The sequence below is a fragment of the Spea bombifrons genome, chromosome 5 (assembly GCF_027358695.1).
Source record: "Spea bombifrons isolate aSpeBom1 chromosome 5, aSpeBom1.2.pri, whole genome shotgun sequence".
NCBI lineage: Eukaryota > Metazoa > Chordata > Amphibia > Anura > Pelobatidae > Spea > Spea bombifrons.
In genome coordinates, this window is record NC_071091.1 from 99,304,239 (window position 1) to 99,331,739 (window position 27,501).

The 27,501-nt window shown below is 37.0% G+C and overlaps 1 protein-coding gene across 1 annotated transcript in view; it reads right to left on the reverse strand.

Moving 5' to 3' along the window:
• Nucleotides 1-27,501, reverse strand: part of CSMD3 (CUB and Sushi multiple domains 3) — a 445,444-nt gene that overhangs the window by 60,958 nt on the left and 356,985 nt on the right. The window contains exons 42-47 of the mRNA XM_053466566.1: nt 26,243-26,452; nt 19,999-20,187; nt 16,991-17,168; nt 11,180-11,325; nt 4,433-4,513; nt 3,502-3,615 (exon numbers count right to left, since the gene is read on the reverse strand). Of these exons, the coding sequence (XP_053322541.1) occupies nt 3,502-3,615; nt 4,433-4,513; nt 11,180-11,325; nt 16,991-17,168; nt 19,999-20,187; nt 26,243-26,452 (918 nt within the window). The remainder of the gene's footprint in view (nt 1-3,501; nt 3,616-4,432; nt 4,514-11,179; nt 11,326-16,990; nt 17,169-19,998; nt 20,188-26,242; nt 26,453-27,501) is intronic.

The following is a 27,501-nucleotide window of genomic DNA, read 5'->3' on the forward strand; positions in this document are numbered from 1 at the left end:
AACATACAGCTATTGGGAAGATGTAGTAACGATTAATAGAATAGGATTTTAAACCCTATATTAAAGGACAAGTGTCTGTGTCGCAGCTTTAAGAAGAACTCAATGTATGAAAGCTACACATTTTTCTGTTTTACAATCAGCTTTAGAGTGCGGATACTTTGGATTTTTCGACCCACTGCTTGTTTTACTTAAAACTTTATGAGAATTATGTTCCATTTGATTTGCCAGGTTCCACATACAAGGTAACCTTAACAGAGTTAAGAGATTTTTTTTTTATCTGAATGTTCTAAATCAAACTTTAGACATAGTGAACTTTAGCGCTCTACTGGAAAATTGCACATGGGCTCAGACAATTTCTAAGAATGCTTTCAAATATCTTGCCTTTGTTCCATTATCGGCAGCGTATATCTAGCCTTACAAACACGTTTCTATGACCGTTAACGTATAGGATGGTCTACTCTGCTGCTGATTGCATGGCTGTCTCCGAGCTTTAATTGGGATGTTTTCTTGCAGCTTGCTGGTTTGGAAGCGGGATGCTCAACAGGAGACAGGGTTAGTGGTGCAGTACAGCCTGGTGTGAAACATTTTAGTTGACATTTAATAGCATGACGTGAACATTTTGAGTGCACAAGGCTGAAGGAAATGGAATCACAAATCACTTGTTGCTTATTGTATTGATTTTTTTTTTTTTTCAGAAAAAAACACTATATCTGAAAAAAAATCCATAGATACCAATGACAGATTGGACAACTGATTACAGTCCATTTTATTTATACAGAAAAAATAAATAAATAAAGCCACTCTTTCATTTCTGTTATGTGAAAAGTCTGGTATAGTTTGGAACTATGTAAAGAAACAACACGAGATATTATATATGTGAGCATTAAAAGCTCATCAAAAAGCAAATGTTGAAAATTAATTAGGTGTTTTTCTCAAATATGTAAATATTGTGTATATATTTTTTAAAAACTTGTAAAAAACTTCTGTTTTTTTAAATACATTAAAAGTGCATTATATATTAACTATGACCCAATAAGTCTGTTAATGATCTGTTACAATGGCCATGGAATATCAAGTTGGACGCAGTATGAATGTAATGTGATATTGTACATAACAGAGGTGTTTTAAGTGTAGAAACAATGTTTGTAGTACTAATTCACATTAAAAAAAGGATATTGGTATACCTTCACTAAAAAAGTGATATTGGTATACCTTCACTAAAAAAGTGATCAGTAGGGGACTAGAGGTAAAATGAAAAATTTTACCACATCAGCAGTATGATCTTCGGAAGAAGAACTGTATATGAACTAGCGCATAGGCGAGATTTCTTGATCTCGATAATTGATCCATACATTTTGCAGTGCTAATTCATCAATACATAGTTAATCTCACTTCACCTTGCCTATGCCTCACATTTTAATGAATAAACCCCATAGTCCATTTGATTTAGTAGATTATGACAACGTGATTTACTTCTTGTATTTATCTGATTTTTCTTCTTGTAAACAATTGGAAGCTATGAACTGCGGGGGGCAAACATCGAATTTAACTTGATCAGCTGCAGGCCACTTACTTCACTCAGTTTCTGGCTTTGTATGTCTCCTTCCCATTGTGTTAGACAGGCCTTAATGTCCCCTATTTAATCTAGTTTGTTTTTGTGCTTTTGACACATCTGCCAGATATAGGTTACTCTTTCATAGAAATAATACAATATTTGTACTTGTGATTAGGTAGACCTCACCAATGGCCTGTAAACCTAGTTTCCAACCAGTGATAATCCTAGGCTAGGCCAAGTTAGCCTAGCCTAGGGTGGCAGGACCAGGAGGGTGGCAGCTCCTAAGCCACTTAACTAGACAGTTATTGCCCAACTGGAAAATTGGTCTTGCTAAATAAAGAAAATAGTTTTTTTTATGAAATATTAATGGGATGTGCAAATGTTAGTAAAAAAGATTACTACATTTTTCGAGGTGCGGCTCGCCAGTCCGTGGGAGACTACCGCGTGTCCTGCCCTGCCCCCACTATTTACACATCCATGCTATCATATGCATATTAATTCATCACAAACATTCATTCCCTCATTCATATACTCATTCACCCTTCCCCCACCCTTACCTGAACTGCAGATCTTCTGGTGCCGCTCGCAGACTTACACAGGGGCGCTGTCTCCCTCTGCATTGCTCTCAGTCTGTTTGAACGTCTCTTGACCTGCCGAGGGGAACAGGAACGGAGCGGAGTCAAGTGAGGTGCTGCGCATTCACGTGACTCCGCTGGGTTCCTGCGTCCCCTCGACAGAGCAAGAGACGCTGCTGAGCAACACATAGGGGAGCAGCAGGGCCCCTGCAGATGATTACTTTCGGTGGGTTTTGTTTTTTACACATCGATGCCGAGGAGTTAAAATTCTATTTTATTTATTTCCAAAAAAAGGCCACCAAAATCCTCAGCACCAGGCCCATGATGCTATTAATCAGCCATCTTAAATCCAGCTTGTACCCAGAGTGTGCTCCAGCTTTGTACAGTTTTATTTGGCTAAACTTGTTTTAAATGGTTTGTGGACTGACTTTGTTTTACTGTTTAAGTAATTCAGTATTGATAGAATGACATATAAAAGGTTGCTCAAAAAAAAAACTTTTGTCCACTGCTTTTTTCATTATCGCCAAATTAACCCTGTATTAATATGCATTATAAAGCTAAAAGGCCATATTTTCTCTCGGTGAAAAATGAGTTCAGCCCACGCACACATACATTTCTGATGAAGTGGCCCCCTGCAGAAACAACTTGGACACCCCTGGCTTAGTATTTGGAGTTACGGTACTAGTCTTCTGCTTATAATATTGGATGCAGATGGTGAATTAAAATCAAATCCTTTTATTTCCACTTCAGAAGCACAAACTTACTTTGCTGGGAATATGGGTTAATATGTGATGTACAGCATTCTGTACCGTAAATGACCTATGAACGCATTTAACGTGATGCTGTCTTAAGGATACAGCAATCTCAGATGTTATTTATGTTCCTTTTAAACTAATTAGCACGTCAAGAAAATATATGTATCTATCTTTCAAATACCAAAGTTATAACAACCAACCAGTGTTTCTAAATATATTTAATTGTAACCTACGTTTTTTTTTTAATGAATCCAATTATAAATGTTTTCCAAATATGTTCATATTAGATTCCATGAAGCATATGTATTCAGATGTGTTATGACTTAATAAAATAATGTTGATTTCCATTGTCACATTTTTCTTGGACATGTCAAAATAATTATTATAATTTGAAGGTGATAGTTGGTTAGAGTAACAGAACCATATGCTTAGCTAAAAGACATCTGCCTCATTATCCTCTATGAAATCCTTTCCAAAATATTGTCTTTACATTTTTCAAATTGCTCTATTCTCAATGAATAACATTATCTTATATATGACCCGGTCTTTAGATGTAATGTGTCTTTTAATTTGCTATATAATAAAAAAAAGCACACATAAAAGTAAGTAAATAAACCTTGACATGACGGTGGTGATCCATCCATCTGAAGACGTTCACCCAATCTGCAGGTTAGAATTTCATTTCCAACTAAGGTGAATCCAGGTAAACACTGATACCTTATTATGTCCCCTAAAAGAAACAGTAAAGAAATACATAATTCCATGAGTAAAAATAAGAAAATGTGCAAAATCATCGAAAATTATTTTCATGTTACGTTTTTGGCATAGTCAGTTAGCACTAATTAGCAATCAACTAAAAAGAAAACGCTATTAACTATGCCCAATCAATATATGCTTATGTTAAAAACATAACATTTGTGAATGTTCTCAATGATAATCAATATGTTTGGTGTTATGCCTTTCCCTTGATGTGTTCTCTTGATGTGTTCAAGTCGAATGTTGTGAAAAGTTATGCATGGCTAAGCACCATCTACTGAAGTGATACATGAAAGAAGACAAGGATCAAGTATCTGATATGCACTGTAAGTTTAAAATACCTCCTTATCTGTGAAAAGAGAGAGAAGGAAATAAATAATTTAGGTTCTTCTTAATATCCTGTCTGGCGCACGCTAAAAATATTCCTGTCTAAAATGATTGTGAAACCATTTACACTTATTTGTTGTAAGAATTATAGCTTTTTAATATATGCATGTTCTTTGAGTTAACTTTTTGGTTATTAATTTAGCATGAATATTATTTTTGTAGCCTACAAAAAATACAAACAATATCCCTCACAGAAACCAGGCCATCAGGCAAACCAGGTGAACGTCTGGTGGACCAGAGCCAATGGCGCGAGTGACTTTTTTAAACTTATTTCTATAAAAATTTAGGATATACTCTGATTCAGGTAAGCTGAGGAATAAAAGAAAAGAGATAAAACCACGTCTGAAGATTTACAGTCATACACCAGGCCTAATGACTCGCCATTACATTATATTGATGTATACCTATTTCAAACTCATCATCTTCAGCCAAAATTTCTGAGTTTGGTACGGCTGGAGGTGGTTGGCAGATCCGCAACTGGTAAGCTGTAAAACATTTTTGGAATATAAATACAAATATTGTAATGGATTAATTTCAAAACAATATAAAGAACCAAAACCATTAACATTATATTTTTTATGGTTTCTAAGTCCTCAATTTTATTAATAATGTTTTAAAACCATGTGGCATTTGATTATAACCAACTGCCCCAAAAAATTGTCAAGCCTCTTAACATACATTTATAAAATAAACACAAAAAGAACATATTGATCAATCTTTTCTAGATAAGTGAAATAAAAAAAAATGCAAACAGAAATACAGAAGAGAATAAAGAAAAAGAGCGGAGCTAAAATTCACCCAGTTACTAATAATAATTTGACATACATCATATGTCATCCTAAAATTTACAAAATTGATTACTTGCCTTGTAAAGAGAGAAATGTTTTGGCTTCTGAATTCTTTGCATAATATGAAATTTGGACACAGTTCACATTAATTTCACAAAGCATTTTCTCCATTTGAATAGAGTCCAATTTGTATAATTTCTTGGACACTGCGACCCTTTTAAATAGAACATATGTTGTGTGCAGACACAAATTTCTGATCCAGTCAATGAGAAGTTAGTGAAATGGGCCACCTATTCATTAAAATGTATGAAGCTCTAAGGGGACTCTTGATATTTCAAAGAGCCATTATACAATATAAGACACAGCTTAAATAAATAAGTATCCACAAACATAAAACAGATTACAGATCGTACAAAGTGTAATTTATAGGCTGCTAAAAGCACTTTAGGCAATTTTAGTTATTTTCGATTTTAATAGTCCTATTGCATTTGTCATTAGTTAATTTTATTTGATAAATGTGGTGTTCCTTATTTTAAAAGCTTTTTTTCATGATATTTTCTTTATATACTATACTAATTTTTTTATCTGAATTAAATATAATACATACATATTACATCATTTTAATACTGGATACAATAAGGAACTGAATAATGGAAATAAATACAATTTAAATTCTGATATTTTATATTATGTTAGAATACCACTACCACTTTTGACGAGAGGCTGTTCCATTTATCTACCACCCTCTTAATTAACTAAAAGTTCCTTGCATTACATTTACACCTCTGACCCGCCAGTGTTAGACTATGGTCTTCTTTTAACACCTTGTTCTACATAAACGTCCCTTCTGTACCTTGTTAAACCCCTAATCTTATATATTGGATCTGAGAGGCCATGCTCTTACAGTCATAATGCTGGTAAAGCATCAAGGGAAATGTAGTTCACAACATCTGGAGTGCCGAAGGTTGCCTTCCCCTGATCTAAGGAATTAAAACCTTAAAATGGGATACAGCTATAGTTTTAGCAAAGGAGGAAAAAAAGACAAAAGTCAATTAACCGGTAAGCAAGTAAATATAACCACAGCTGTCAAATAGTCCAGAATTTCATAGACTGCTCTTATAGTCAGTCCCAACTGTTGACTGTCCTGGCCATTGCCCCATTTTGGGTCTACCACAAGCTTTGAAGCACAATGCCCAAGAAGTACAATGTGCATGTATAAAATAGAGAGCCTAGTTACTATATATATATATTGTTTTTTGTATTTTAATGCATATTGCATTTCATGTTGCATGGACTTCTTGGTTTCAGCAGAGGCAGAGGAAGAGGAGAATTAGACTTATATTTTATTTTCTAGCTCCAACATGAAATTCATAAATAAGTAGGACTCTAGTGTCCCTTTAAAAGGGCAGAGAGGGGTATTTCAAGATAAAAGAACCAGTGACACGGTGTCACTACCTAATGTAGGTAAAGCCTGGCCCAATGCTCATGTAATGAAGAGTCCAAGGGCTGGGAGTAAGGGAAGCTGGTGAGTATGTATAAGGTTAACAGAACATAAAGTATGCTTTTACATACAGTAGATACACTGCTCGGCTTCGTGTTGTCTAGCTAACGCAAAACTTATTAAACAGTGTTGTATCTTTCTAAAGCTATTAGGCTGAGTGATATCTCTACTGCTTCTTTTGAAAGATTAGGAAAGTCATTGCCATACATATATTTCACTTTTTATTAGAATGAATATGAAATATGTCACAGAGATTAACATTTATAAACGGGTGTGGGAAACTTTCACATCGCCAATTATTCTCCAAACAACTTAATCCTCTATAATCTTATTCTGTGAAGCAGCTTCACCGAGCAGAAACAATTGCATGCAATTCGATACACAGATCCCCCAGAATAGTATTATATGAAAATGAATTTGTCTATTTCCTTATGTTGTCCTAGGTAGATTCTTACTTTTTATAATCCAAACCCCTGGGTGTTTTATTCATTAGCCCGCCCTAATTATCCTATGGAAGATAATTAACACATTTGTGATTTTGTTATAAATAAAAGGTTTGTTTTAGAATTAATATCAAGCTAAAGAAATGGAAAAAACACAATTTCAACTATTTTAATAGAATAATATAAAAGTATAAAAGTGGGGAGGTGCGCTGTAACCACACAAAATAAAATACAGAAACTTATCTCATAATTCTAAGATGATATACCCTGGGGATTTGATAAACAGAAAACACCAAGAAGCTTCATACCTACTCGTCTGGTGAAGGCACATTATGGACTGCTCTGTAGAAAGTAAGTGGCCTGTTGGGTGTGGGTTATTTTAATGCCCAAATTGTGTTTGTATTTGCTCTTTTATTTGACATTATTAGTTCCTGTGTTCTTATTTTGTGTGGTTACAGCACACCTCCCCACTTTTAGGGTAAATCATTGTTTTTTTATTGATTTATCGAAGAAAAAAGTACCGGATAGTAAAAGGAAAAGAAAAACACATCAAAATACACCGCTCACAGTATAGGAAGGAGAGGCGAGGAAGAGAAATAAGAAAAAAAGGGAAGAGAGGAAAGAAAGATAAAGCAAGGAGATGAGAAATAACCCCACAACACATCCCTGTGGGAACCCCATCTAGTCACCTCCTCACTTTTATAGAGAGAGGGAGAGAGAGTGAGGAAGGGAGAGAGGGAGAGACAGAGGGAGAGACAGAGAGAGAGAGAGAGAGAGAGAGAGACAGAGAGAGACAGAGAGAGACAGAGACAGAGACAGAGATAGACAGAGATAGAGATAGACAGAGAGAGAGAGACAGAGAGACAGAGAGACAGAGAGACAGAGAGAGAGGAGAATGAAGGGGGAGGAGAATGAAGGGGGAGGAGAATGAAGGGGGAGAAGAACAATATATGCATATAGGAAAAGAGGAAGAGGAAGAAAAAACAATATCCATTCATTTAGTTTCAAAGATGGGTAGCAATAACAAAACAGACAAATCGGATCTGCACAGATGGGATTTTAGATCAATAGCAAAGGTGTATTTCTTTATAAATTCCATTTAGTCTTATATTCCTGCTAAGGTACATATGGGGTTCTTATTTCTCTGTACTCAGGGCAGGATACGAAACAAATGGTTTGTATTGATTTACATAAACATTGTGCTATATTGTCCTGGTAAAAACAGGCACATTGAGAAGCAATCCATTCTATGACCTCTGAAATTGCCAAGTCAATATAATGTATGGAATACATTTGCTTTAACAGGTTGACTAAGCAACATGTTATCTGGTTCTAGTATTTGATGTCTCCTAGGTCATATTTTATGGCATTAAAAAAATATCTACTCCACCACAATATCTTTAATAATAATCCTCTGGTTCCCATCTTCGCCCGTCTCATTATGGGTATGTTTTTTTTTTTTTTTAGTAATTTAAATTCTATTCGGCAACAACAGCTTGTGTCAATATCAACCTCCACCAAAAACCCACACAGGAAAGCGAAAAACAGACCCTGGAGTGACATAAGTTGCGTGTTTTTTTTCCCATTAGTTCTTTTAATCTTCTGTTACCAATTTACTGGAAATACACCTACAATCTGTTAATTGGACACTTAATTACGTAGATCCATTTAGATGCTACATTTATAACCAAACACTTCAGTCAATTCATTATCGAGTATAGGAATTGATGATGATTGTACTTCAGATTTGTACTAGTCCGACGGGAAGAAAAATACTTTAGTGCAGTGGTTCTCAACCCGTGTATCCTCAGGACCCACATTTGTCTTTGGTCATTAAGTCGCGACCCAAAAATAACCTCAGAAAAGATGAGGGAGTGGAAAGGCTGCCCACGGGCTGCAGCAGGAAGAGGGGAGGAGCAATCAGAGAAAAACTTTATTCAGCTCCCACTAGGAGCAGACAGCGACCGCAAACCAATCAAGCAACTTGCTTTGTGGTCAGGGAGTAATACTAAAGTACATGCCGGACCGGAGGCTGCCTGATGGCCCTGATTGTTGCGGCTGCGGTCCTGACAGCCTGCGACTCGCGGATTGCCGCTAGAATGTGTAAGGCAGCCCCAGGAAAGTGACATTTTCCCGGCATGAGTTGAGAACCACTGCTTTAGTGCAAACGAGCACTCAGTGGCCCAAAAGTCCCATGCATGCACATTGACATATTTGCTCAAAATAAAGTATAAACAAATGTACAAATTTATGTTTTTATTTACATATATGCATGGGATAAGCATAAAGCTATCCTGGATCTTAGATAAGACCACGGACTGATTAAGGGCTCTGTATCTAATGGGAAGACTAGATGGGCCAAATGGTTCTTATCTGCCGTCAAACTATATGTTTCTATGTTACCTATTAGTTTTGGGAGGAAAGTAAGTGTATTTAAAATGATGATGATAATAATAATAATAATAATAATAATAATAATATATGAAGTTTATTTTTATGTTATCAGCTCTGGGCTTCTGACCTATGCTATGCAGGCAAAGTTATATTATACTATTGTGTAGTTATCCATGACAGACCTTGCTCTAAGAGAAAAGATATATGCCGTTGATAATTAGTAAACACTTGAAGAAATTAGACTAGGTAAAGAAAATGTTATAAACTAATCTGTTTTATGTAAAATTACTAGTACTGGTAAAATTGATATAATTCTTCCTACAGTTATACAAGAAATTTACTTTACAATTAGAAATTTACTATTTCTAAGTAAAAATTTAAATAATAATAGAAAAATCACATATTGCATATAATTATACATATGCTATAAAACGTTTTTGTTCTTTTTTAAATGTTGATGATGTAGAATAATTAAGTGTTTTAAAAAAAACAGAATTAGTTTTACTATGTTTATGTGTTAGGAATTCCCCCATGTATACGCTCACTTAAACGTTCTTATAATTAAGGTGTCCGCTTTAAAAAAGGTTATAAAAAGATCGGTCTGAAAATGATACGTTAACTAATGAGGCAAATATCATATAAAATGTCTCTACTGAGCGCTATTACTTTATCAAAGTCTAATTAATGGTATGTGCAGCGAAGGTGGGTTATAATCTCAGAAACGGTTTAACCCCTTAATGACAAAGCCTGTACATGTACGGGCTCAAAATGCATTGCTTTCAATGGGTTTAGGGACTGCCCATCGTCCTTAAGGGGTTAATTGTTGCGAAACGTAGTGATATGGTTCCACATATCTCCCCGCACATTCAGAACTTCGGCAACACAGCATCATTACAAAATTATTTTTACAAACACTGTTAGTTGGAAAAAAAATGTTTAAAAGCAGAGGCAGCTTTTTTTCACAGATTTAGTCTTAATGAGAGAAAAAACCCATAATACAAGCTGAGACAACAATCACAGTTTCAACGATGTTTACTGGAATTTTACACATTTTCTAATATTTTCCAATAAATTAGCAACTATGTGTAACTTAATTCCAGAATCCCTCTTAGCATTTGCAAAATGTAAAGGGACATCTCGACTTTTATATCCATCATATGACCGAAGCGTCCTTTCAATGCTCAGGAGCAAGTCGATTTACACACTTTGGGGTGGCATGTGGGACATGCTCTGCGAATGATCTGCGAATCGTTGATCCAGTGAGGCACGAGATTGGCACTTTGGAGTCAAGAAGTCATTTTTGCCATAGTTAAGATACAACGTAGGTTTTTTGTCTTTTTCTATAAATAAAGCAAGGTGGAACTTCAGGTTTGTTTTTCCCCAACTTACTTACTAAGTTACTATGTTTCGCTAACCGTCATAAAGCTTATGCCGGTTGTCCCTTGCTGATCCCTGTAAAGTTAATGGAGGCTCAACTAAGGAGATCAACTTGTACTTAATCCCAGAGAACCAAGCTGACTTTTCAAACACTGAAAATAATCAGTCTTAATTAAACTCATGAGTCAGTTCAGCCCTTAGCGAATACACCACTAATATACAAAGTGACCTCTTGCCATCTGCACTTTCTAGCTATAACATTTGTAAATTGAAAATAAGTTGTTTTATTACTTTTAACATCTTACAGATACTAAATGTACAGACATCATGGTCCCGCTAAAATAAATATCCTTCCCTGGTCCATACATTTTATTGTCATGAGGATATTTTCAGAAACTAAAGTGGTTCTAAAATAAAAATAACAAGTATCGTTAAAACAGGAAGAAACACCAAATCCAATGTTACAGGAAAAGCAAAAAGGCAAGCATTAAATAATTTGAATGTTGCCCGTAAAAGATTCGTATGAAACTCATATTTTGTCAAAAATATCCAAGAGTGTTTTGAGTGGCAGTGGTTTTGATGACGCCAAGTTCTGTACTATTAACCGTATAACGTTAGAGTGAAATAAGATGAAAGGTTTATACTCACCATGATAACTGAGTACAAAGAAACCGCTTGTAGTAAAATCGCTGTGGAATTTTATCAAGACCTGGTTTGAAGTGCTGTAAACCGATTCAAGAGCGGTGTTACCGCTGAACTGTCCGATTTGAGGGGAACTTTGGTCTGGGCCATCCCTAAAAATGAATAAAGTAAAAATGTATCTCAGATCTCACATAAGGCTAGTTTCAGAATAGGTGTACATTGTTATATTTTCTCTGTTTACATACATAAAACACATAATACAATTTCCAAAAATACTCAATATGCAATGAAAAAGTGAAATTTGAGTATGCACTATAAACTGGCGTGAGTGCTACTGATTATCGATTTACAGTTAATTTTCATGTATAATACTTAACATGTTTGCCTTATTATAGGACACTTATCCAGTGGGTCCATATTATATATACAAAATAACATGAGGCTGGATATAAATGATTCCTGCAACTTTACCCATAAATTTAGCATGCATATTGCGCATGGATACTTATACTAAACATTTATATATACACATACATACATTTTACAGCGCCACGGAATATGATGGTACTATATAAAACAATTATAATATATATATTTATATTTATAAAAAAATATATAATATATATATATATATATATATATATATATATATATATATATTAATAAATCTTCCATATGCTTCATTATTGGTCCACATGTTTAATATGCATGCCTTGTTGAAATTCATGTGCTACGAAAGCTGTTAAAGGCCTAGTTAAGCCATCCTTCCATTTTATAGCAATGAGCTAATATTTGAAATTCATCGTTGAGGCTGCTAGTGTTGCATTTTTATCCATTCGTTTTCATGCACGAATTTAAAGAAACATCTTGCTTTTTTTAATAACTAAAATTAAATTGTGCAGATTCCAATGACTTTTGTGTATCAGAAAACAATTTATTGGAATTGATTATTAATTTGAAATATTAGATCCTTGTATTGTTTTAATAGATTACAAAATATTATGATGTCATACAAAGCCATCATAACAACTTATTTGCAATCATCCTGTTATATGTTATGTCATTAAAAAAATAGGATTACTATACTGTTAGAATAAAAGATACAGTTACTGTGAATATCTGGTGGGTTCTTCAGAGTCTCAAATCAAGATTATAGAAATCTTCCAAAACCAGACAAGTGCAGTTATTTAATACACCAAATGACACCAACCTGGATCAGCAGCCGCTGGTACGAAGGAGAGGGAGACCACCCTCTGCCAGCCTGCGGCCACAGCAGCTTCCACGGAGGAGAGGGAGACCTCCCTCTGTCAGCCAGCAGCCACAGCAGCTTCCACGGAGGAGAGGGAGACCTCTCTCTGTCAGCCAGCAGCCACAGCAGCCTCCACAGAGGAGAGGGAGACCTCCCTCTGTCAGCCAGCAGCCACAGCAGCTTCCACGGAGGAGAGGGAGACCTCCCTCTGTCAGCCTGCAGCCACAGCAGCCCCCACGGAGAAGAGGAAGACCTCCCTCTGCCAGCCTGCAGCCACAGCAGCCTCCACGGAGACTCCACACGCCCTCTGGTGGTTAGACCCAGAACCGCAGGCACCGATACTTACACTCAAGATGGCTGCCGGATTCCACCAAACAGGAAGTGACATCAGACTGTTCAAATTTTGGCGCCAATAGCTCCAATTGGTGCCTAGTCACTTCCTCACCCTTTATAAACCCCCAGTGGACATTTAGACCTTGCCCTCTGATGGTCGTACCTATTCCTAGAGTGTTACTCCTCAGTGCGCGGTCGGGTTTGTGTCTTCTGTGTTTTGACCTCAGTTTGTTTATCGTTTCTCCTGACCTCGGCTTGTTATTCGTATATCGTGATCTCTGGTACCCTGACCTCGGCTTGATCTTGACCTTGAACTTATCCGTGCCTTGTGTCCTACCTGCATCCAACCTCGCTGTTCGTGACATCAAAGGGTTTTTTCAATATTCAAAACACAGTAATTTAGCATTCTTAAGACTCACATCTTAATTGTACAGGCTAATGATTACCCCTATCAATCCTGCTTTATAAAAGGCCTTTATAAAAGGCCTCTCAATAGAGTGAACAACATAAAGAACATACAGTATGTGTATGAGAGTACATCTAGCGCAAAACATTCTGAAAAATGAATTTGAAAAAATGACTGTTATTATTATTTTATTTTTTTACTTTTGATTGATCAGAGGAACATCCCAGGTTTTTATATGATGACCTTTTTACAAAACACTTTAATGGTGGTTAACAAATGACCCAGGCTGAATTCCTGATTCATTGTTATCTGACACACATAGAAGTAAATTATTACACAATTTACTGGCAAGTCAGCAATGTTTCCTGTAATATTTCAATTATTCTCAACACCAGCAATATTTATGGCTACTTGACTTTCTATAATATTTCTCGCAGCTGGCTCTATGGTCAAATTGAAACGTTCAATCTTAAATTACTGATTTCCTTAAAACAAGTAATATAAATAAATCGGTAGGCCTGTAGAAGGACAAAACAGCAAGAACATTATACAGCTTGTATATGTATATATATATGTATATATATATATATATATATATATATATATATTTACACACACACATATATATATATATATATATATATATATATATATATATATATATGTATGTATATATATATATTACAGTTTTTTTTTACTGTGAAGTGAGTCATCAGAAGTAGCACCCTCATAAAAAATTCGGGCATGCATGGGCCTGCAACTTTCGATTTTCAGTTCAATGTGAACTTGCATGCCCTTGCCTGAGACTCACAAAGTACAGGGTCACATGCCCTCGACAAAACAGTTTGGAAAATGTATAGAAAATCTCCCTAAATCTTTATGCTAGTAAATTTGTTTTAAAGTTAACATAATCTGGTTATCTGTATACCTGTTTGGTAACAAGACAAAACACAGCAGGGAAATGATGGAATTATAGAATAATTAAGGCTAGCCTTAAGTAATAACATACTGACTAAATTTTGGTTATTTTTCTAAGCAGTAACTAAGAATAGTCTGGCAGTTATCTCGCCCATTAGCTTTCTCATATGACTCACTGGTATAGCAGTCACAGAAGCAGAATACACATTTTACGCGGCACTCTGTATTGTTTACACGTTCATTGCTAATAGTACGTTTTTAATATATTAATCTAATTATTGCAAGAAGAATGTGATAAATATAAAGAATACAAATGTACTTAGTTTATAGAACAAGCAAGAGGCACCCCTGGGGAAAAGTCTTTATGCCTTTATGGAATGTCGCTTGCATTTTCAGAATTCTGGAAGTGTTTGTGACATGTCATGGAGCCTTTGTACCTTAGACAATGCATAGACCAGCATATTCATCTCCATTCTGGCCTCCAGCTGGTATGCGCTCATCAGATTGCACATGCTTTGGCAAAAATAGAAAGTCCTCATTAAATGTGTTTTATATTAAATGTAGTCTTCCTAAATCTATATTCAGAATGTTCTTTTCCTGGTTTAACCTCCTGACATGCAGAACAAGGATTGTAACATATAAGGGAGGGGAAGAAATAGCCATTCTTCTTATTGTTGAGTTACACACAATAATCCTATGGGGGTTATCTACTACGTTTGACTATGGTACTCCATATAATATATGACTACAAGCTGTTTTGGGTGGTATCATTTAGGTATAATATAATACACAAGGGAAGGGTAAAAAAATATAAGTTTTTAAATCCGGATTCTGCGTGGTTTTAATAATTAAGAAATAGCATCTGCTAATAAATGAGTTAAATCAACCACAAATATTGTAAATATCAGATTTTTAACTTCATGTTAGTACTATAATAAGTACTATAATTATCAAAAAGAAAAAGATTAACAATAAAACTTAATCAAATAAAAACGCTCTTAAGATGATAGGCTGTAATAAGAATAAGCAGATATGATAGAAAAAAATAAAATCATAATCATAATAATAATTTGGTTTGTTAAATTTAACCCCTTAATGACAAAGCCCGTACATGTACGGGCTCAAAATGCATTGTTTTCAATGGGTTTTGGGGCCGCCCATTGTCCTTAAGGGGTTAAATAATGTTCTAACACCCTGTATCTGTTAGCAATGTTTCCAAACGAATCACTTTGAGAGTCATGGTGTCTATTCAAAAATATAACAAGTAACATACTAAGAATATCACCAGTATAGTGTCTGTTGGCATTACTTCGATTTTACACAATCAGTATTTTCTGTTAGTTAATTTTATTATTTGAACATGTTGATACGGCAGATTGTTACATGTGTTAAAGTGAACATCATGTATAATCATGTTTTTCTCACTTATGACTTTTGATCATTGTCATAGAATTGAATTGAAAATTCTCATCATAAACTCATCATTAATAATCATAATGTAACGTTGAAGGCTAAACGGGTTTTCAGAAATAATCATTGTTAGGCACGTGGTAATAAGAGAGACGGTCAAAGTCTCATTATATGGAAGTATTAACAGAAACGGACCATTTAGTTTTCCAATTGAAAAGAAGTAAAACAGTAAATAACTAGATTGTAAGCTTGTGAACAGGACCCTCTAATGTCACAGTCCGTCTTAGTCTTCTGTATTACCCATCAATGTAAGAAGCACTGTGTAAATTGCTGGTGCTATATAACAAATAATTATCATCATCATCATGAGATACTATTAGTCACCTGCAACCTTTCTGTATATGTATGACAATCTTTAAAATTGTGAATGCAACCTTCTAAACATTGTATGTGCAAAGACCAGGAAATGTATGACATAAAATCCAGTAGCAGCTGCATAAATCATGTGTGAAGTGCCTTTTCAGCATAATGTGTGCGGTACAAGGATGGATGATAATCAATTTGGTCAGTTGAGGTATGGCCATGCAGTTCCCTGTTACGCATCTCTTTCCTCTAGCCCTTTTTACTCAGCAAGTCAATCTATTTAAAAAAAAATGACTATATTAATCTAAGGAGAGGCGGTGAAACGGATCCGTAGACCAGGCGAACACTAGAGAGATCTTTCTATTGAAGGCACATATATTCATTAGCGATTTCTTGCAGAAAAGTGCGTAACCTTAGGTACTTATTATCTGATGAGCTTTCCTGGAGACTTTTCACATTTCAAATTTATACCTTTAGACTTACATTTCTGAATTGTGTTACTATAGAAATGTTAAAAAAAAAAAAAAATAGTTATCATTATTCATATGTAATTGTAATACTGGAATTGAGCAGCATTGTTGTCCTATACTTAACATACACACCTATACCCTTCTAGTCTATAAATCTATAGCACAGAGTATGTAGTATTTAATTGCACCTAAAAGTGTGTATGTAAATGTGAAGAATTCGATATTTCTGTGAAGAAGAAAAAAAACCCAACAATCTTCACTACTGGAGTCCTGACACGTTATCTGGTAGCCATCGGCATATTTGTTATCATGTTTAAGAAAGATATGCACATTGGTAAAATTGTATTTGAAAGAGAAAGTTGACGAGATTACTTTTATCTTGATTCTAACTAATAATTGTAGTTTTATGTTGTCATAACTACTTACCTTACTTTATTCCTTATTACAGCAGGAATTAACCCCTTAATGACAAAGCCCGTACATGTACGTGCTCAAAATGCATTGTTTTCAATGGGTTTTGGGACCGCCCATTGTCCTTAAGGGGTTAAAGTGCATTATTCTGGATTTGTACATTTTTATAGATATCACTATGAAAGGCAAGTTGTTTTTATTGGATTGCTCGAAAACTCAAAAATAATTAATATTGAAGGCATGCAGAACATTCTTACCATACAGTAATGAAATCATAGATAGGTTCTGTTTGAAGGACGGTAAAATTGATGTAAATTCCATTTCCAGGTGCGACCCTCACAAGCCAAAGGCAATCTTGAAAGTTTGGGTACTCATCGGGATATCCAGGAGAGTAAATTGTGCCATTCATTGCCGTTATGTTCCCTCCACAAAGAGCTAGAAAATTGTACAACAAACATATAGTAAGAACCTCCTTTAATACTTAAGCTTGTAGGATTGCACAAAAGGCAGGCTGGAGAGCTTTTCAAGTATACGCACTTGAGTTTTTTTGTAGGTTGCTAAGCTGCGTTTTTTTAAGAGTATGCTTCTGTTCTAACTATTTTCGTTAAAAAAAATGGCAGGTTTTGTAGCACCCCTGACTTCTTTAAAATTACTTACTTTGAATGTCTAAGTAGAAATATTGTCAATAGAGGAACATTGTTGAGCTTCCATGCAATCATAGCACCTTATTATTTGTTATTTAGTGGACCATTAAACCACACTTAAAGACCAGGCAATATTATTTCAGTTTGAAGATGGTACATCAAAATGCTATGCATACATATTAATATAAATACATTGTCAATTAATGAGATGTTTAGAGAAATTGTTCAGTGCTGTCCTTCCTGTAAATGTAGGGATTAAATTAATATTTATTTAAATAAAAAATTAAGAATGTTCATTAAAGTTCTATATAAAACGGTCTACTGGCTAATTCAGAAACAAAAATATTCCTCAAGTATTCTTCATTTATAATATAATAAAAATTTAAAATGTTATTAAAAGCACACACTAGACTTGGGCACCAGGGGGCTCTTCGTGTTCGTCTTCATGCTCGTCTTCGGCAAAAAAAAAACTTCGTATTCCGCGAATATTCGCCTGGTCCTGTCTTCTCTTCGGGCGAATATTCGCGGACATTCTTCGTGCTCGGGTTTTCTTCGTTTTCCCCGGTTAAGGGGTTAAAACGGGGTTAAAGCCGCTCTGGCGCCAGGAGTTTAAATGTCCGTATGAGCAACTCTATTGGTCGTCAGCAGGGGGCTCGTCTGCCATTGGTTGATGGCAGACGAGCCCCCTGCTGGCGACCAATAGGGTCGCTCGTACAGACTGTTATACTCCTGGTGCCGTAATTGTTCGGCAGATCCCGCTGGTCTCCCTGTTCTATCATTTATTAACTGATAGAACAGGGAGACCAGCGGGATCTGCTGGGTAAGTTGCAGCATTGGGATTTTAAAAGTCTGCACGAGCGACTCTGTTGGTCGCTCGTGCAGACTTTTAAAACCCCAATGCTAGAACTTACCCGGCACATCCCACTGGTCTCCCTCCCTGTTCAATTAATTAAATGTCCGTACGAGCGAACAATAAAGTCGCCCGTACGGACATTTAACTATCTGAACAGGGAGGGAGATCAGTGGCATCGGCAGGGTAAATTGCAGCATTGGGGTTTTAAAACCCCAATGCTGCAACTTGCCCTGCCGATGCCACTGGTCTTTAACTAATTGAACAGGGAGGGAGACCGATGCCACTGGTCTCCCTCCCTGTTCAATTAGTTAGTCCGTGTCGGGTTAAATGTCCGTACGAGCGACCAATAAAGTCGCTCGTACGGACATTTAACTCTGTACAGGGAGGGAGACCAGTGGCATCGGCAGGGTAAGTTGCAGCATTGGGGTTTTAAAACCCCAATGCTGCAACTTGCCCTGCCGATGCCACTGGTCTTTAACTAATTGAACAGGGAGGGAGACCGATGCCACTGGTCTCCCTCCCTGTTCAATTACTTAAATGTCCGTACGAGCGAACAATAAAGTCGCCCGTACGGACATTTAACTATCTGAACAGGGAGGGAGATCAGTGGCATCGGCAGGGTAAATTGCAGCATTGGGGTTTTAAAACCCCAATGCTGCAACTTACCCTGCCGATGCCACTGGTCTCCCTCCCTGTTCAATTAGTTAGTCTGTGTCGGGTTAAATGTCCGTACGAGCGACCAATAAAGTCGCTCGTACGGACATTTAACTAATTGAACAGGGAGGGAGACCAGTGGCATCGGCACTGCCGATGCCACTGGTCTCCCTCCCTGTTCAATTAGTTAGGGGTTAACTTTTTTTTAAAGGGTTAAGGGGCCGTGCAAGTGAGCCTATTGGTCGCTTGCACGGCCCTTTAACCTATGGATTTCCGCTCCCGTTAACCCCTTCGATGCTGCGTTAGATAACGCAGCATCGAAGGGGTTAACGGGAGCGGAAATCCATAGGTTCGCTGTCAGGGGCTACAAAGACCGTGCGAGTGAGCCTATTGGTCACCTGCAGGGTCTTTCTCTGGCATCAACCAATTGGTTGATGCCAGAGGAGGTCCCTGTAGGCGACCAATAGGCTCATTCGCACTGCCCTGTAACCCGTGACGGCGAACCTGCGGATTTCCACTTCCGGGAACTGCCGCGATGCCGCGATGCCGCGAAGCCGCGAAGCCGCGAAGACAAGACAAGGTAAGATGAAGGGGGGGAATGGTAGACGAAGACGAAGACAATCACGAAGATCTTCGTGGTGTGTGTCTTCGTCTTCGCCTACGTTTTACTGCCGCCGTCTTCTCTTCGGCGTGTCTTCGGAACGAACACGAAAACGCACTCTTCGTGTTCGTTTCCATGTTCGCCCGAAGACGAATGCACAAGTCTAGCACACACCTTCTAAAAAGAATTAGAAATTTAGAAAACTCATTGAAATTGAATGTTTTTAATTTATTTTAATTAATAAAGCTGAAATGCAATTTTTTATGAGAGAATAAATATAATTTGTAATTCAAAAGGAATTAGCAATATAGACATAATTTAAGTGCAGTCAAGGATGATCTCATAATAAGAATCATGCCTTTCATAGAATGTATTGAGACATTTCTTTCAAAACCAATTTACATTTTACATAAGTTTCAAATTATGAAAATCTTCATAAAATTGCCATAACAATAAATTAAATTCAAGAAAATACAGTAAAGTAAATGTAAAATGTTTTGGGGGGGTTCGTACCATCACAGCGTGGCAAAGGATGGTTCCAGTTCCGACTCACTCCGTGTAGACATGTTAGTGCGGATTCCCCAATTAAGGTGTAACCGGCAAAGCATTCAAATGAAATGGTATGTCCGACCGTAAAGTCATTTCCGATAACAAACCCATTCCGAAATGGGCGGGGGTCAGGACAACTTTGTAATTGGTATGCTGGGAAGAAATAACAGAAGCCATGTTATCGTATTAGGACAATAAAACTGGATTAAAGCTTTGGGTGTATTTTACCTTCATTGTGCTTAATTCAGGAATGCAACACAGAATGCTGAAACATGTTCAGGCCTTGGGCGCCCACAAGGCCTCTTATAACCCATTAAAGTTGCTGTTAATGGTGTCCACAACTTCTCAGTACCAAGTATATACAAGGAGTTTTATAAAGGAGCCCTCCAGCCACATTTTCCTTTTAAATGCATATAGTTTATTTTGCATCCTCCAGTGCCCAGAAACATGGAATTAGATGGCAGATAAAAATAATTCGGCCTTTCTAGTCTGTTCATTGCGAACTTTAATCAGTCCCTGGTCTTGTCTTAGATATAGGGTAGCTCTATGCCTATCCCCATACCTGGTAACTCTCCGGGTTTGACCCGGAGATAGTCGGGTGCGCGCTGCTCCTCCGGTTCTTTGGTTCTCTGGGTCACGACCGGAATCCTCAGGTCGCGGGAGCAGGGTCTTGGCACGCCCCGCCCATTTTTCCTTTAAATGGGGGTGTTTCCTACTGCCGTCAGTGGGAACGCCCCTGACGTCAGTGGGAACGCCGACTGATGGTAGCTGGAGCCCAGAAGTTCCCAGGTATGCCTATCCCATGCATGTTCAAATTTCTGCACTATATAAGCCTCTAGTAATTCTGATGGGAGGCTGTTCCTCTTATCTTCCTTACATTAGGCATTCTTTAGTTTTTGTAGATCTCCTATCTCATCTCACTGATTCCCCAGTTGCTTCTATTGAAAGCATACCAATTATTTCCGTTATCCAAATCAGGACGCCTGTGTTGATAAGGGTGGCAGGTGGTGGGGAGGATGGTTTTTCACCTCCCTAGTCATGTGAGGTGATTTTACTATGCAATTCCATTTGCATCCCCAATACGCTTTCAATGTTCATACATGGTAGTAGAATCAAAAATTAACCTGTAATAAGCCAATCAAATAATATCTGGAAGAGTATGGAAAAGTAGTGGAAAACAATGCAAAACCATACCCAAGCAAGCGCTAGTTCAAATAATAAATGAAATAGATTTGTTGTTTTAATTTAAATATTTTGTGTTTTTCTAAAAACAATTGCATTAAAACATTCCAACTATAATAATCCCTTTTAATTTTCTAAAAATTAAAAAAAAAACATTTTTTAAAAATGTCTTTATCCTGCTTCCCACTGAGCATTTCGGTTCAATAGCAAAGCACCTCAGATGAAATTCCCCTTGAGCCCATTTTTTTATCTCAGCTGAAATCTCTCTGTCTGAACTATTGAGAAAACAGACAGCCGTATCAAAAAGGAAAGGTCATCAGAGGTAGAATTAGCGTTCAGGTCATTCATTTTATTGAGGACAGCTTTCTTATTTGGTGTGTATGAAAATGTTCAATTGTATTGCGGCTATACTGTTAGTAGTGTTATTTAGCTTCTTCATAGAAACGTGGGCTAAGAAAAGTTTTTATAAAGCGCGTGAAGGTAAACAAAAACATATAAATATGTTGCCAATAATCTGGAGATGCTGTGAAAATAACAGGTGCTCCGTATTTGTTTGTTCCCTTATATATATACAGCCACAACTTTCAACCGGGAGCGCTTCCTCTTCTGGGGGCAAAGGCTTGCTTGGTATAGGGGCAAGGCTAGCCCCAGACAGCCATTAGTGGGCCAAAAACAGCTCCACCGTGCGGAGAATGAAGAAGCTGACCCGGGGACAATCCTGGAGATTTACCAGGTACGCTTGTTTCAAATGAGCCTTGAACACAAAATAAAATGTGATATAAAATAAAATGTAAAATGAATACTCGTAATAATGAAAAGCTGTTGGCCATTGTGATAACATTTATGTTTGGATGTTTTGTGTTAATTTGTTCTGTATGTCACATGTATGTGTATGAAGTCAGTCCTCATGCTCCCCATTCATTTTGTATTTGCGTTTGATTTATAATAACTACAACCTTCTTTCTAACATTTTCTTATTGTATGTGTACAACCCCTATGCTTTGTTCTTTGATTACAAGAACTGATTATTTTTATGTCAATAAAACTGCAGGCATGAGACATGACATGAATGCTTCATAGCTAAAGTAAAACTAGACGTATGCAATTACTTTTTTCATCGTATTGAACTTTTAAGAAATTATATCATTAAAAATATTCTTTAGAAAACTCAGAAAGTAAGTGATTTCCTTCAATTATGGTATTAAATGTTTTGTCAAAAATTAATGACTTCTTTCTGTGAAAATAAATTACTTTGTGCAAATATTGAAGAATGTTCCATGGTGTTAGCACAATCAATGTCCCCTAATCCCAAATCATCTGCTCAGGAAAACTAAAATATTATCTTTCCAATCTGATCTGTAGAAAATCTGAATATTTTTTCCCCTGATTGCATTTCCTGTGAAATTATTATGAAATTATTATGAAACGTGTAACAATGTCTGTAATGTTTACAAAATAATAGACAGCCTTAGCCTATCCAGGGGTGACTCTAGATTTTTAGATGCCCATGAAAAAACATTTATACGCAGTAGGTAGAAGTGAAGATACTTGAGAACTCTCTAGACTTGATCTGAAGTCTCTGGGTGAAGCCCTTTTCCCAGAGTCTCCACTTCAGATGATCTCTTGCTTTGTTGTGTTTGTATGGTGGCCATTTTAGCAGCACCTTGGAATCTGAATTTATATGTTTGTTAGGGTGTACTTTCCTTTCTGTATTTTTAGGGCTAGCCTCCACCCCTACATGTGGATAACTCTGCTCCTTTACAAAGCCAGTCCCCCAGATAATGGGGGGCTATGGGTAGGGTCCCTGGGAAGTTCCCATGTATGGATATATAGTTACATAGTACATAAGGTTGAAAAAAGACCTAAGTCCATCAAGTTCAACCCTTCTACCTAACCTTCCTACTCTTGATCAAAAAGGCGGCAACAAACCTTAATTAAGCTACTTCACATTCTCCCATCAGGGGAAGAATTTCCTTCTTGACTCCGAAAGGCAATCGGATTTCTCCTTGGATCAAGAAGCTCTAAAATATTAATTCTATTTATAGCCCTGTATGTCGTGCCTTTCTAAAAAAAAAATATACAGACCCCTATCGAAGGCATCTAATTTATTTGATAACACCGCCTCCCTTGGAAGTGAATTCCATACCTTTATTATCCTCACTGTAAAGAATCCCTTCCTTTGTCATCTATGAAACCTGCGCTCTTCCAGTCTCAGAGGGTGACCTCTTGTTCTTTGTATATTTCTGTTAATGAACAGGTCACCGAAGAGCTCGTTATATTGTCCCTGCATATATTTATATAATGTTATCATATCCCCTTTAAGATGCTGTTTTTCCAGTGTATATAATTTTTAACTTTTTTTAGTCTCTCTCCATAACTAGTATTTCCCAATCCCTTTATTAATTTTGTAGCCCTCCTTTGCACTTTATGTAGTTCCATAATGTCCTTATTAAGGACTGGTGCCCAGAACTGTACCACTTATTCAAGGTGAGGTCTTACCATTGACCTGTAAAGAGGCAAGATGATATCCTCCTTCCATGAATCAATACCTCTTTTTATGCATGCCAAAACCTCATTGGCCCTTTCAGCTGCTTGCTGGCATTACACCCAGTTGTCAAGTCTGTTGTCTACCATTATTTCTTCTACCATTAAGTCCTTCTCATTGGTAGTTTTCCCCAAGGATATTCCATTTATAGTATAGGTTGCATTTTTATTATTTTTACCATAATGCATAACTTTGCATTTATCTATGTTGAACCTCATCTGCCACTTGCAGTCCCCAACTAAATCCTCCTGCAAAGAAGAATCAGTCCTATAAGAAATCTGTGTCTCACTCCTGACAAAACTTCTGAAGAGCCCCTTAGAGCAAACCAGGCCTCCAAGTAATTGTGTAAGACGACCCTATAGAAAAAAAGTTTTACCAGTAAATGTTAATTCATGTAAACTATGTGAACAATTTGTTTTTAATAAAAGCTATGATTGAGAAAAATATTTTGTTTTTATTTCCTTTTTTTTTCAACCTGCCCCCCCAGTTATGCACATCTGCCCCCTGGCTTGCCACTGTGCCCCATGATATGCCTTTTAACCCTCTAAATGCCACTGTGCCCCATGATATGCCTTTTGACCCCCTATGTGCCACTCTGCCTCCAGAATTGCCTTATACCCCTATATGCCACTCTGGCATTTAGGGGTTAAAAGGCATGTTATGGGGCAGAGTGGCATATAGGGAGGTATAAGGCATTTCAGGAGGCAGAGTGGCATATAGCGGGTTAAAAGGCATTTCACAGAGCACTCTGTCTCCAGAAATGCCTTATGCCCCCCATTTAACACACCCCCGCCCCCCCCAAACTTACCGGTGCTTCTGAGTCACCGGGTAGTCCGGGTAGCGTGTAGAGCTCTACGCGATTCTCGTACACAACTTCCGCTGCAGCCGGGAGGAGGTGCGGCTAGCAGCAGGGTTTGTCCCTCCCGGCTGCAGCGGAAGTTGTGTACGCGAATCACGTAGAGCTCTAAACGCTGTCCGGTGCTTAGTCCGGGCAGTGTGTAGAGCTCTACGCGAATCGCACAGAGTTCAACACGTTGCCCGGACTAAGCACCGGGGACTCAGAAGTACCGGTAAGTGTGTGTGTGTGGGGGGGTTTGACAGGAGGATCCAGGTCCCCTGCATCGTTGCGGGGGATCTGGATCTTAGTCTCATAGTCAGACCTAGTTGAGGTCTGATTATAAGACGACCCCGATTATAAGACGAGGGGTATTTTTCAGAGCATTTGCTCTGGAAAAAACCTCGTCTTATAATCGAGCAAATACGGTACCTCTGGGTGTGCATATAATAAGTAAATATTATATAAGCACTGTGATCTATTATACATTTTGTAGTTATACTCAAGTGACTTCACAAATCTAATTTCACCCATAGTTAAATAATAAGTAAGAATGTATCCATATTTTCTTTGTACAGTCGGAAGCAAGACTCGACTGGACTTTTGTAGTATATTACACTATTTAACGGTTCATTTGGGAATGTTTCCAGGCCGTCAAAAACTGTACACTAATTTACATCATACTAAAATAGTTCATCAGCATCACAACGCGCGTGCAAAAGGTTCCCTGATTGTCTATTACCTGGGGCAATCTTTCACAGTTCAATGATATCTATTCCAGACAAATGTGATGCAGGCCTAATTATACCCCCAACCCCCATTGCCACATGAGTTTGTGATTTGTTCATGAGCATGGTTTTTGAAAGAAACATTGAAATGAGACCCAACTGGTCAAAATAAGATCAAATGAAACAACAAGTTAAATGTAGCCTTCATAATGAATATGTAGAAAGACAGGTTTTCATTTGGTTGCACATGTGCCATACCTGTTTAACACAAAGTTGGCTTTGTGCATGTATGATATGAGCTGGGCTTCTGTGTAACATGGGTGAGGCGTGATGACATCATGACACTTAAAAATGTCTGATGCAATGTGAACAAGCATGTGACAAGATGTGATGTCACAACTCTATGAAATAATGAAATTACTTACACATTTTGTTTAATGCTTGTCTCACTGCGGTCGCAACAGCTGAGAAGTAATCGGGTTTTTTCCTTTAAGGGATGCTCTACCCCCACTTTAAATCAAACCCCCCCATGCATACTTTAATATGCATCTAAAATGCATCTAAAATGCATTCTACATTGGTGAGGCTCCATAGGGGCACTGGGGTGTCCATTAAATATCTGCTTCATGAAATTTATTAATGAATGGAATTCAAAATGCTTAGTCCATGTGCTTTCATGAGGTCTCTGTGCACCTCCTGCTTCCATATAACTATATGTTTTACATGCCACACTTCTTAACGATATCACATATACAATTCTTTCTAAGCATAAGCTGTATATATATATATATATATATATATATATATATATATATATTTATATATATATATATATATATATATATATTCAGTACAAATATCTCCAGCCATTAGTAGCCTTAAGTAACACACATTTAACATGAAACTAAAAAAATGTACCTTGATAAATAATGTGGAATCCTTGCTTGTTCTGTGAATAATCACTGTGGAAATACAAACTGGTTTCATGAGTTGTGCTGAATAATGAAGCAGGGATTTGAGGACCGCTTAACTTGCCGATAACAGAACCAGTCTCGGCAGAACCACTTCTTACTTCCAAATAGTCATGAATTGTTTCAGTGGAAAAATTTACAAACTGCAGATGTACACCTAAGACAAAAAGTAAATTCTCTGTTAAATGACCAAATTTATTATATTTATATTTAAAAATAAATAAATAATAATAATAAAACATATATATATATATATGTGTGTGTATATTATAGTGTGTGTATATATTACAAAAGGGAAGATATATTTTTCTCAATAGCCTAATGTTCATAAAAAATGTTTTGGTAGTGTCCTGTGATATATTAAATATATATATTAAATAAGGACTTTATTTTTTCATTAGCCCCAAATCTCTTATGTGCATGGGCTGGCAACAGTATCCTTAAAGACCTCATTATGTTATACAAAGCATTTACCCAGCTCTCTAGCATGTTAAAAAGACGAATGCAGTGTTCTGTTTTAATTTTTGTGAACTCCTAGTTGCAAATGCATGGGAGAATTCAGCTGATTTCTTTATAAAAATGTGCTCCTTTTCCTATTTTTCAGCTATTTCCCTACACCCATCTCCTGCGCAGAACATAACTGGGGAGGGCAAATGCATAAGTGGCCGAACCCCCCATGCTCTCATATGCATTAATGTACATAAGATGGCTTGAGTGTCCCTGTAGCACATCTACTTTTTGCAACATGTACCAACTCAGCTTATCCTGCGGTGAAGTGTATGTGAGTTGAGAGGATTGTCAAGTGCCAACTATTTCATTTACAATTGAGGCAGTGGGAATCATTTTTTAGAATGATGCCATTAGTTATTAGAGTGTTACATTCAGCAGGATAGGAGAAGGAGCAGCCTTAGTGCTATTTTTAATCTCTTGTGCTAATCCTAGTATCGGTCCAGTAAAAGCTTATAGGATTTTTCATCTATTTATTATTTTTGGTAAAGATGATACCTTGGCTATAGGCTAACTGACGTATAATGATTGCAAGCTTTCAAGACTAACTAGGTCTCTTCTACAGGCATACTATATGCACGAAGAAGAGACCTAGATAAAGGTAGCATTACCAAATGTGCTTTCTCTCTTTCTATGGCTAAAACTCTCTGTGGCTCTCTCTCCACCTAATGTATCGGTTTGTCTTAGGCTGTCAATTCT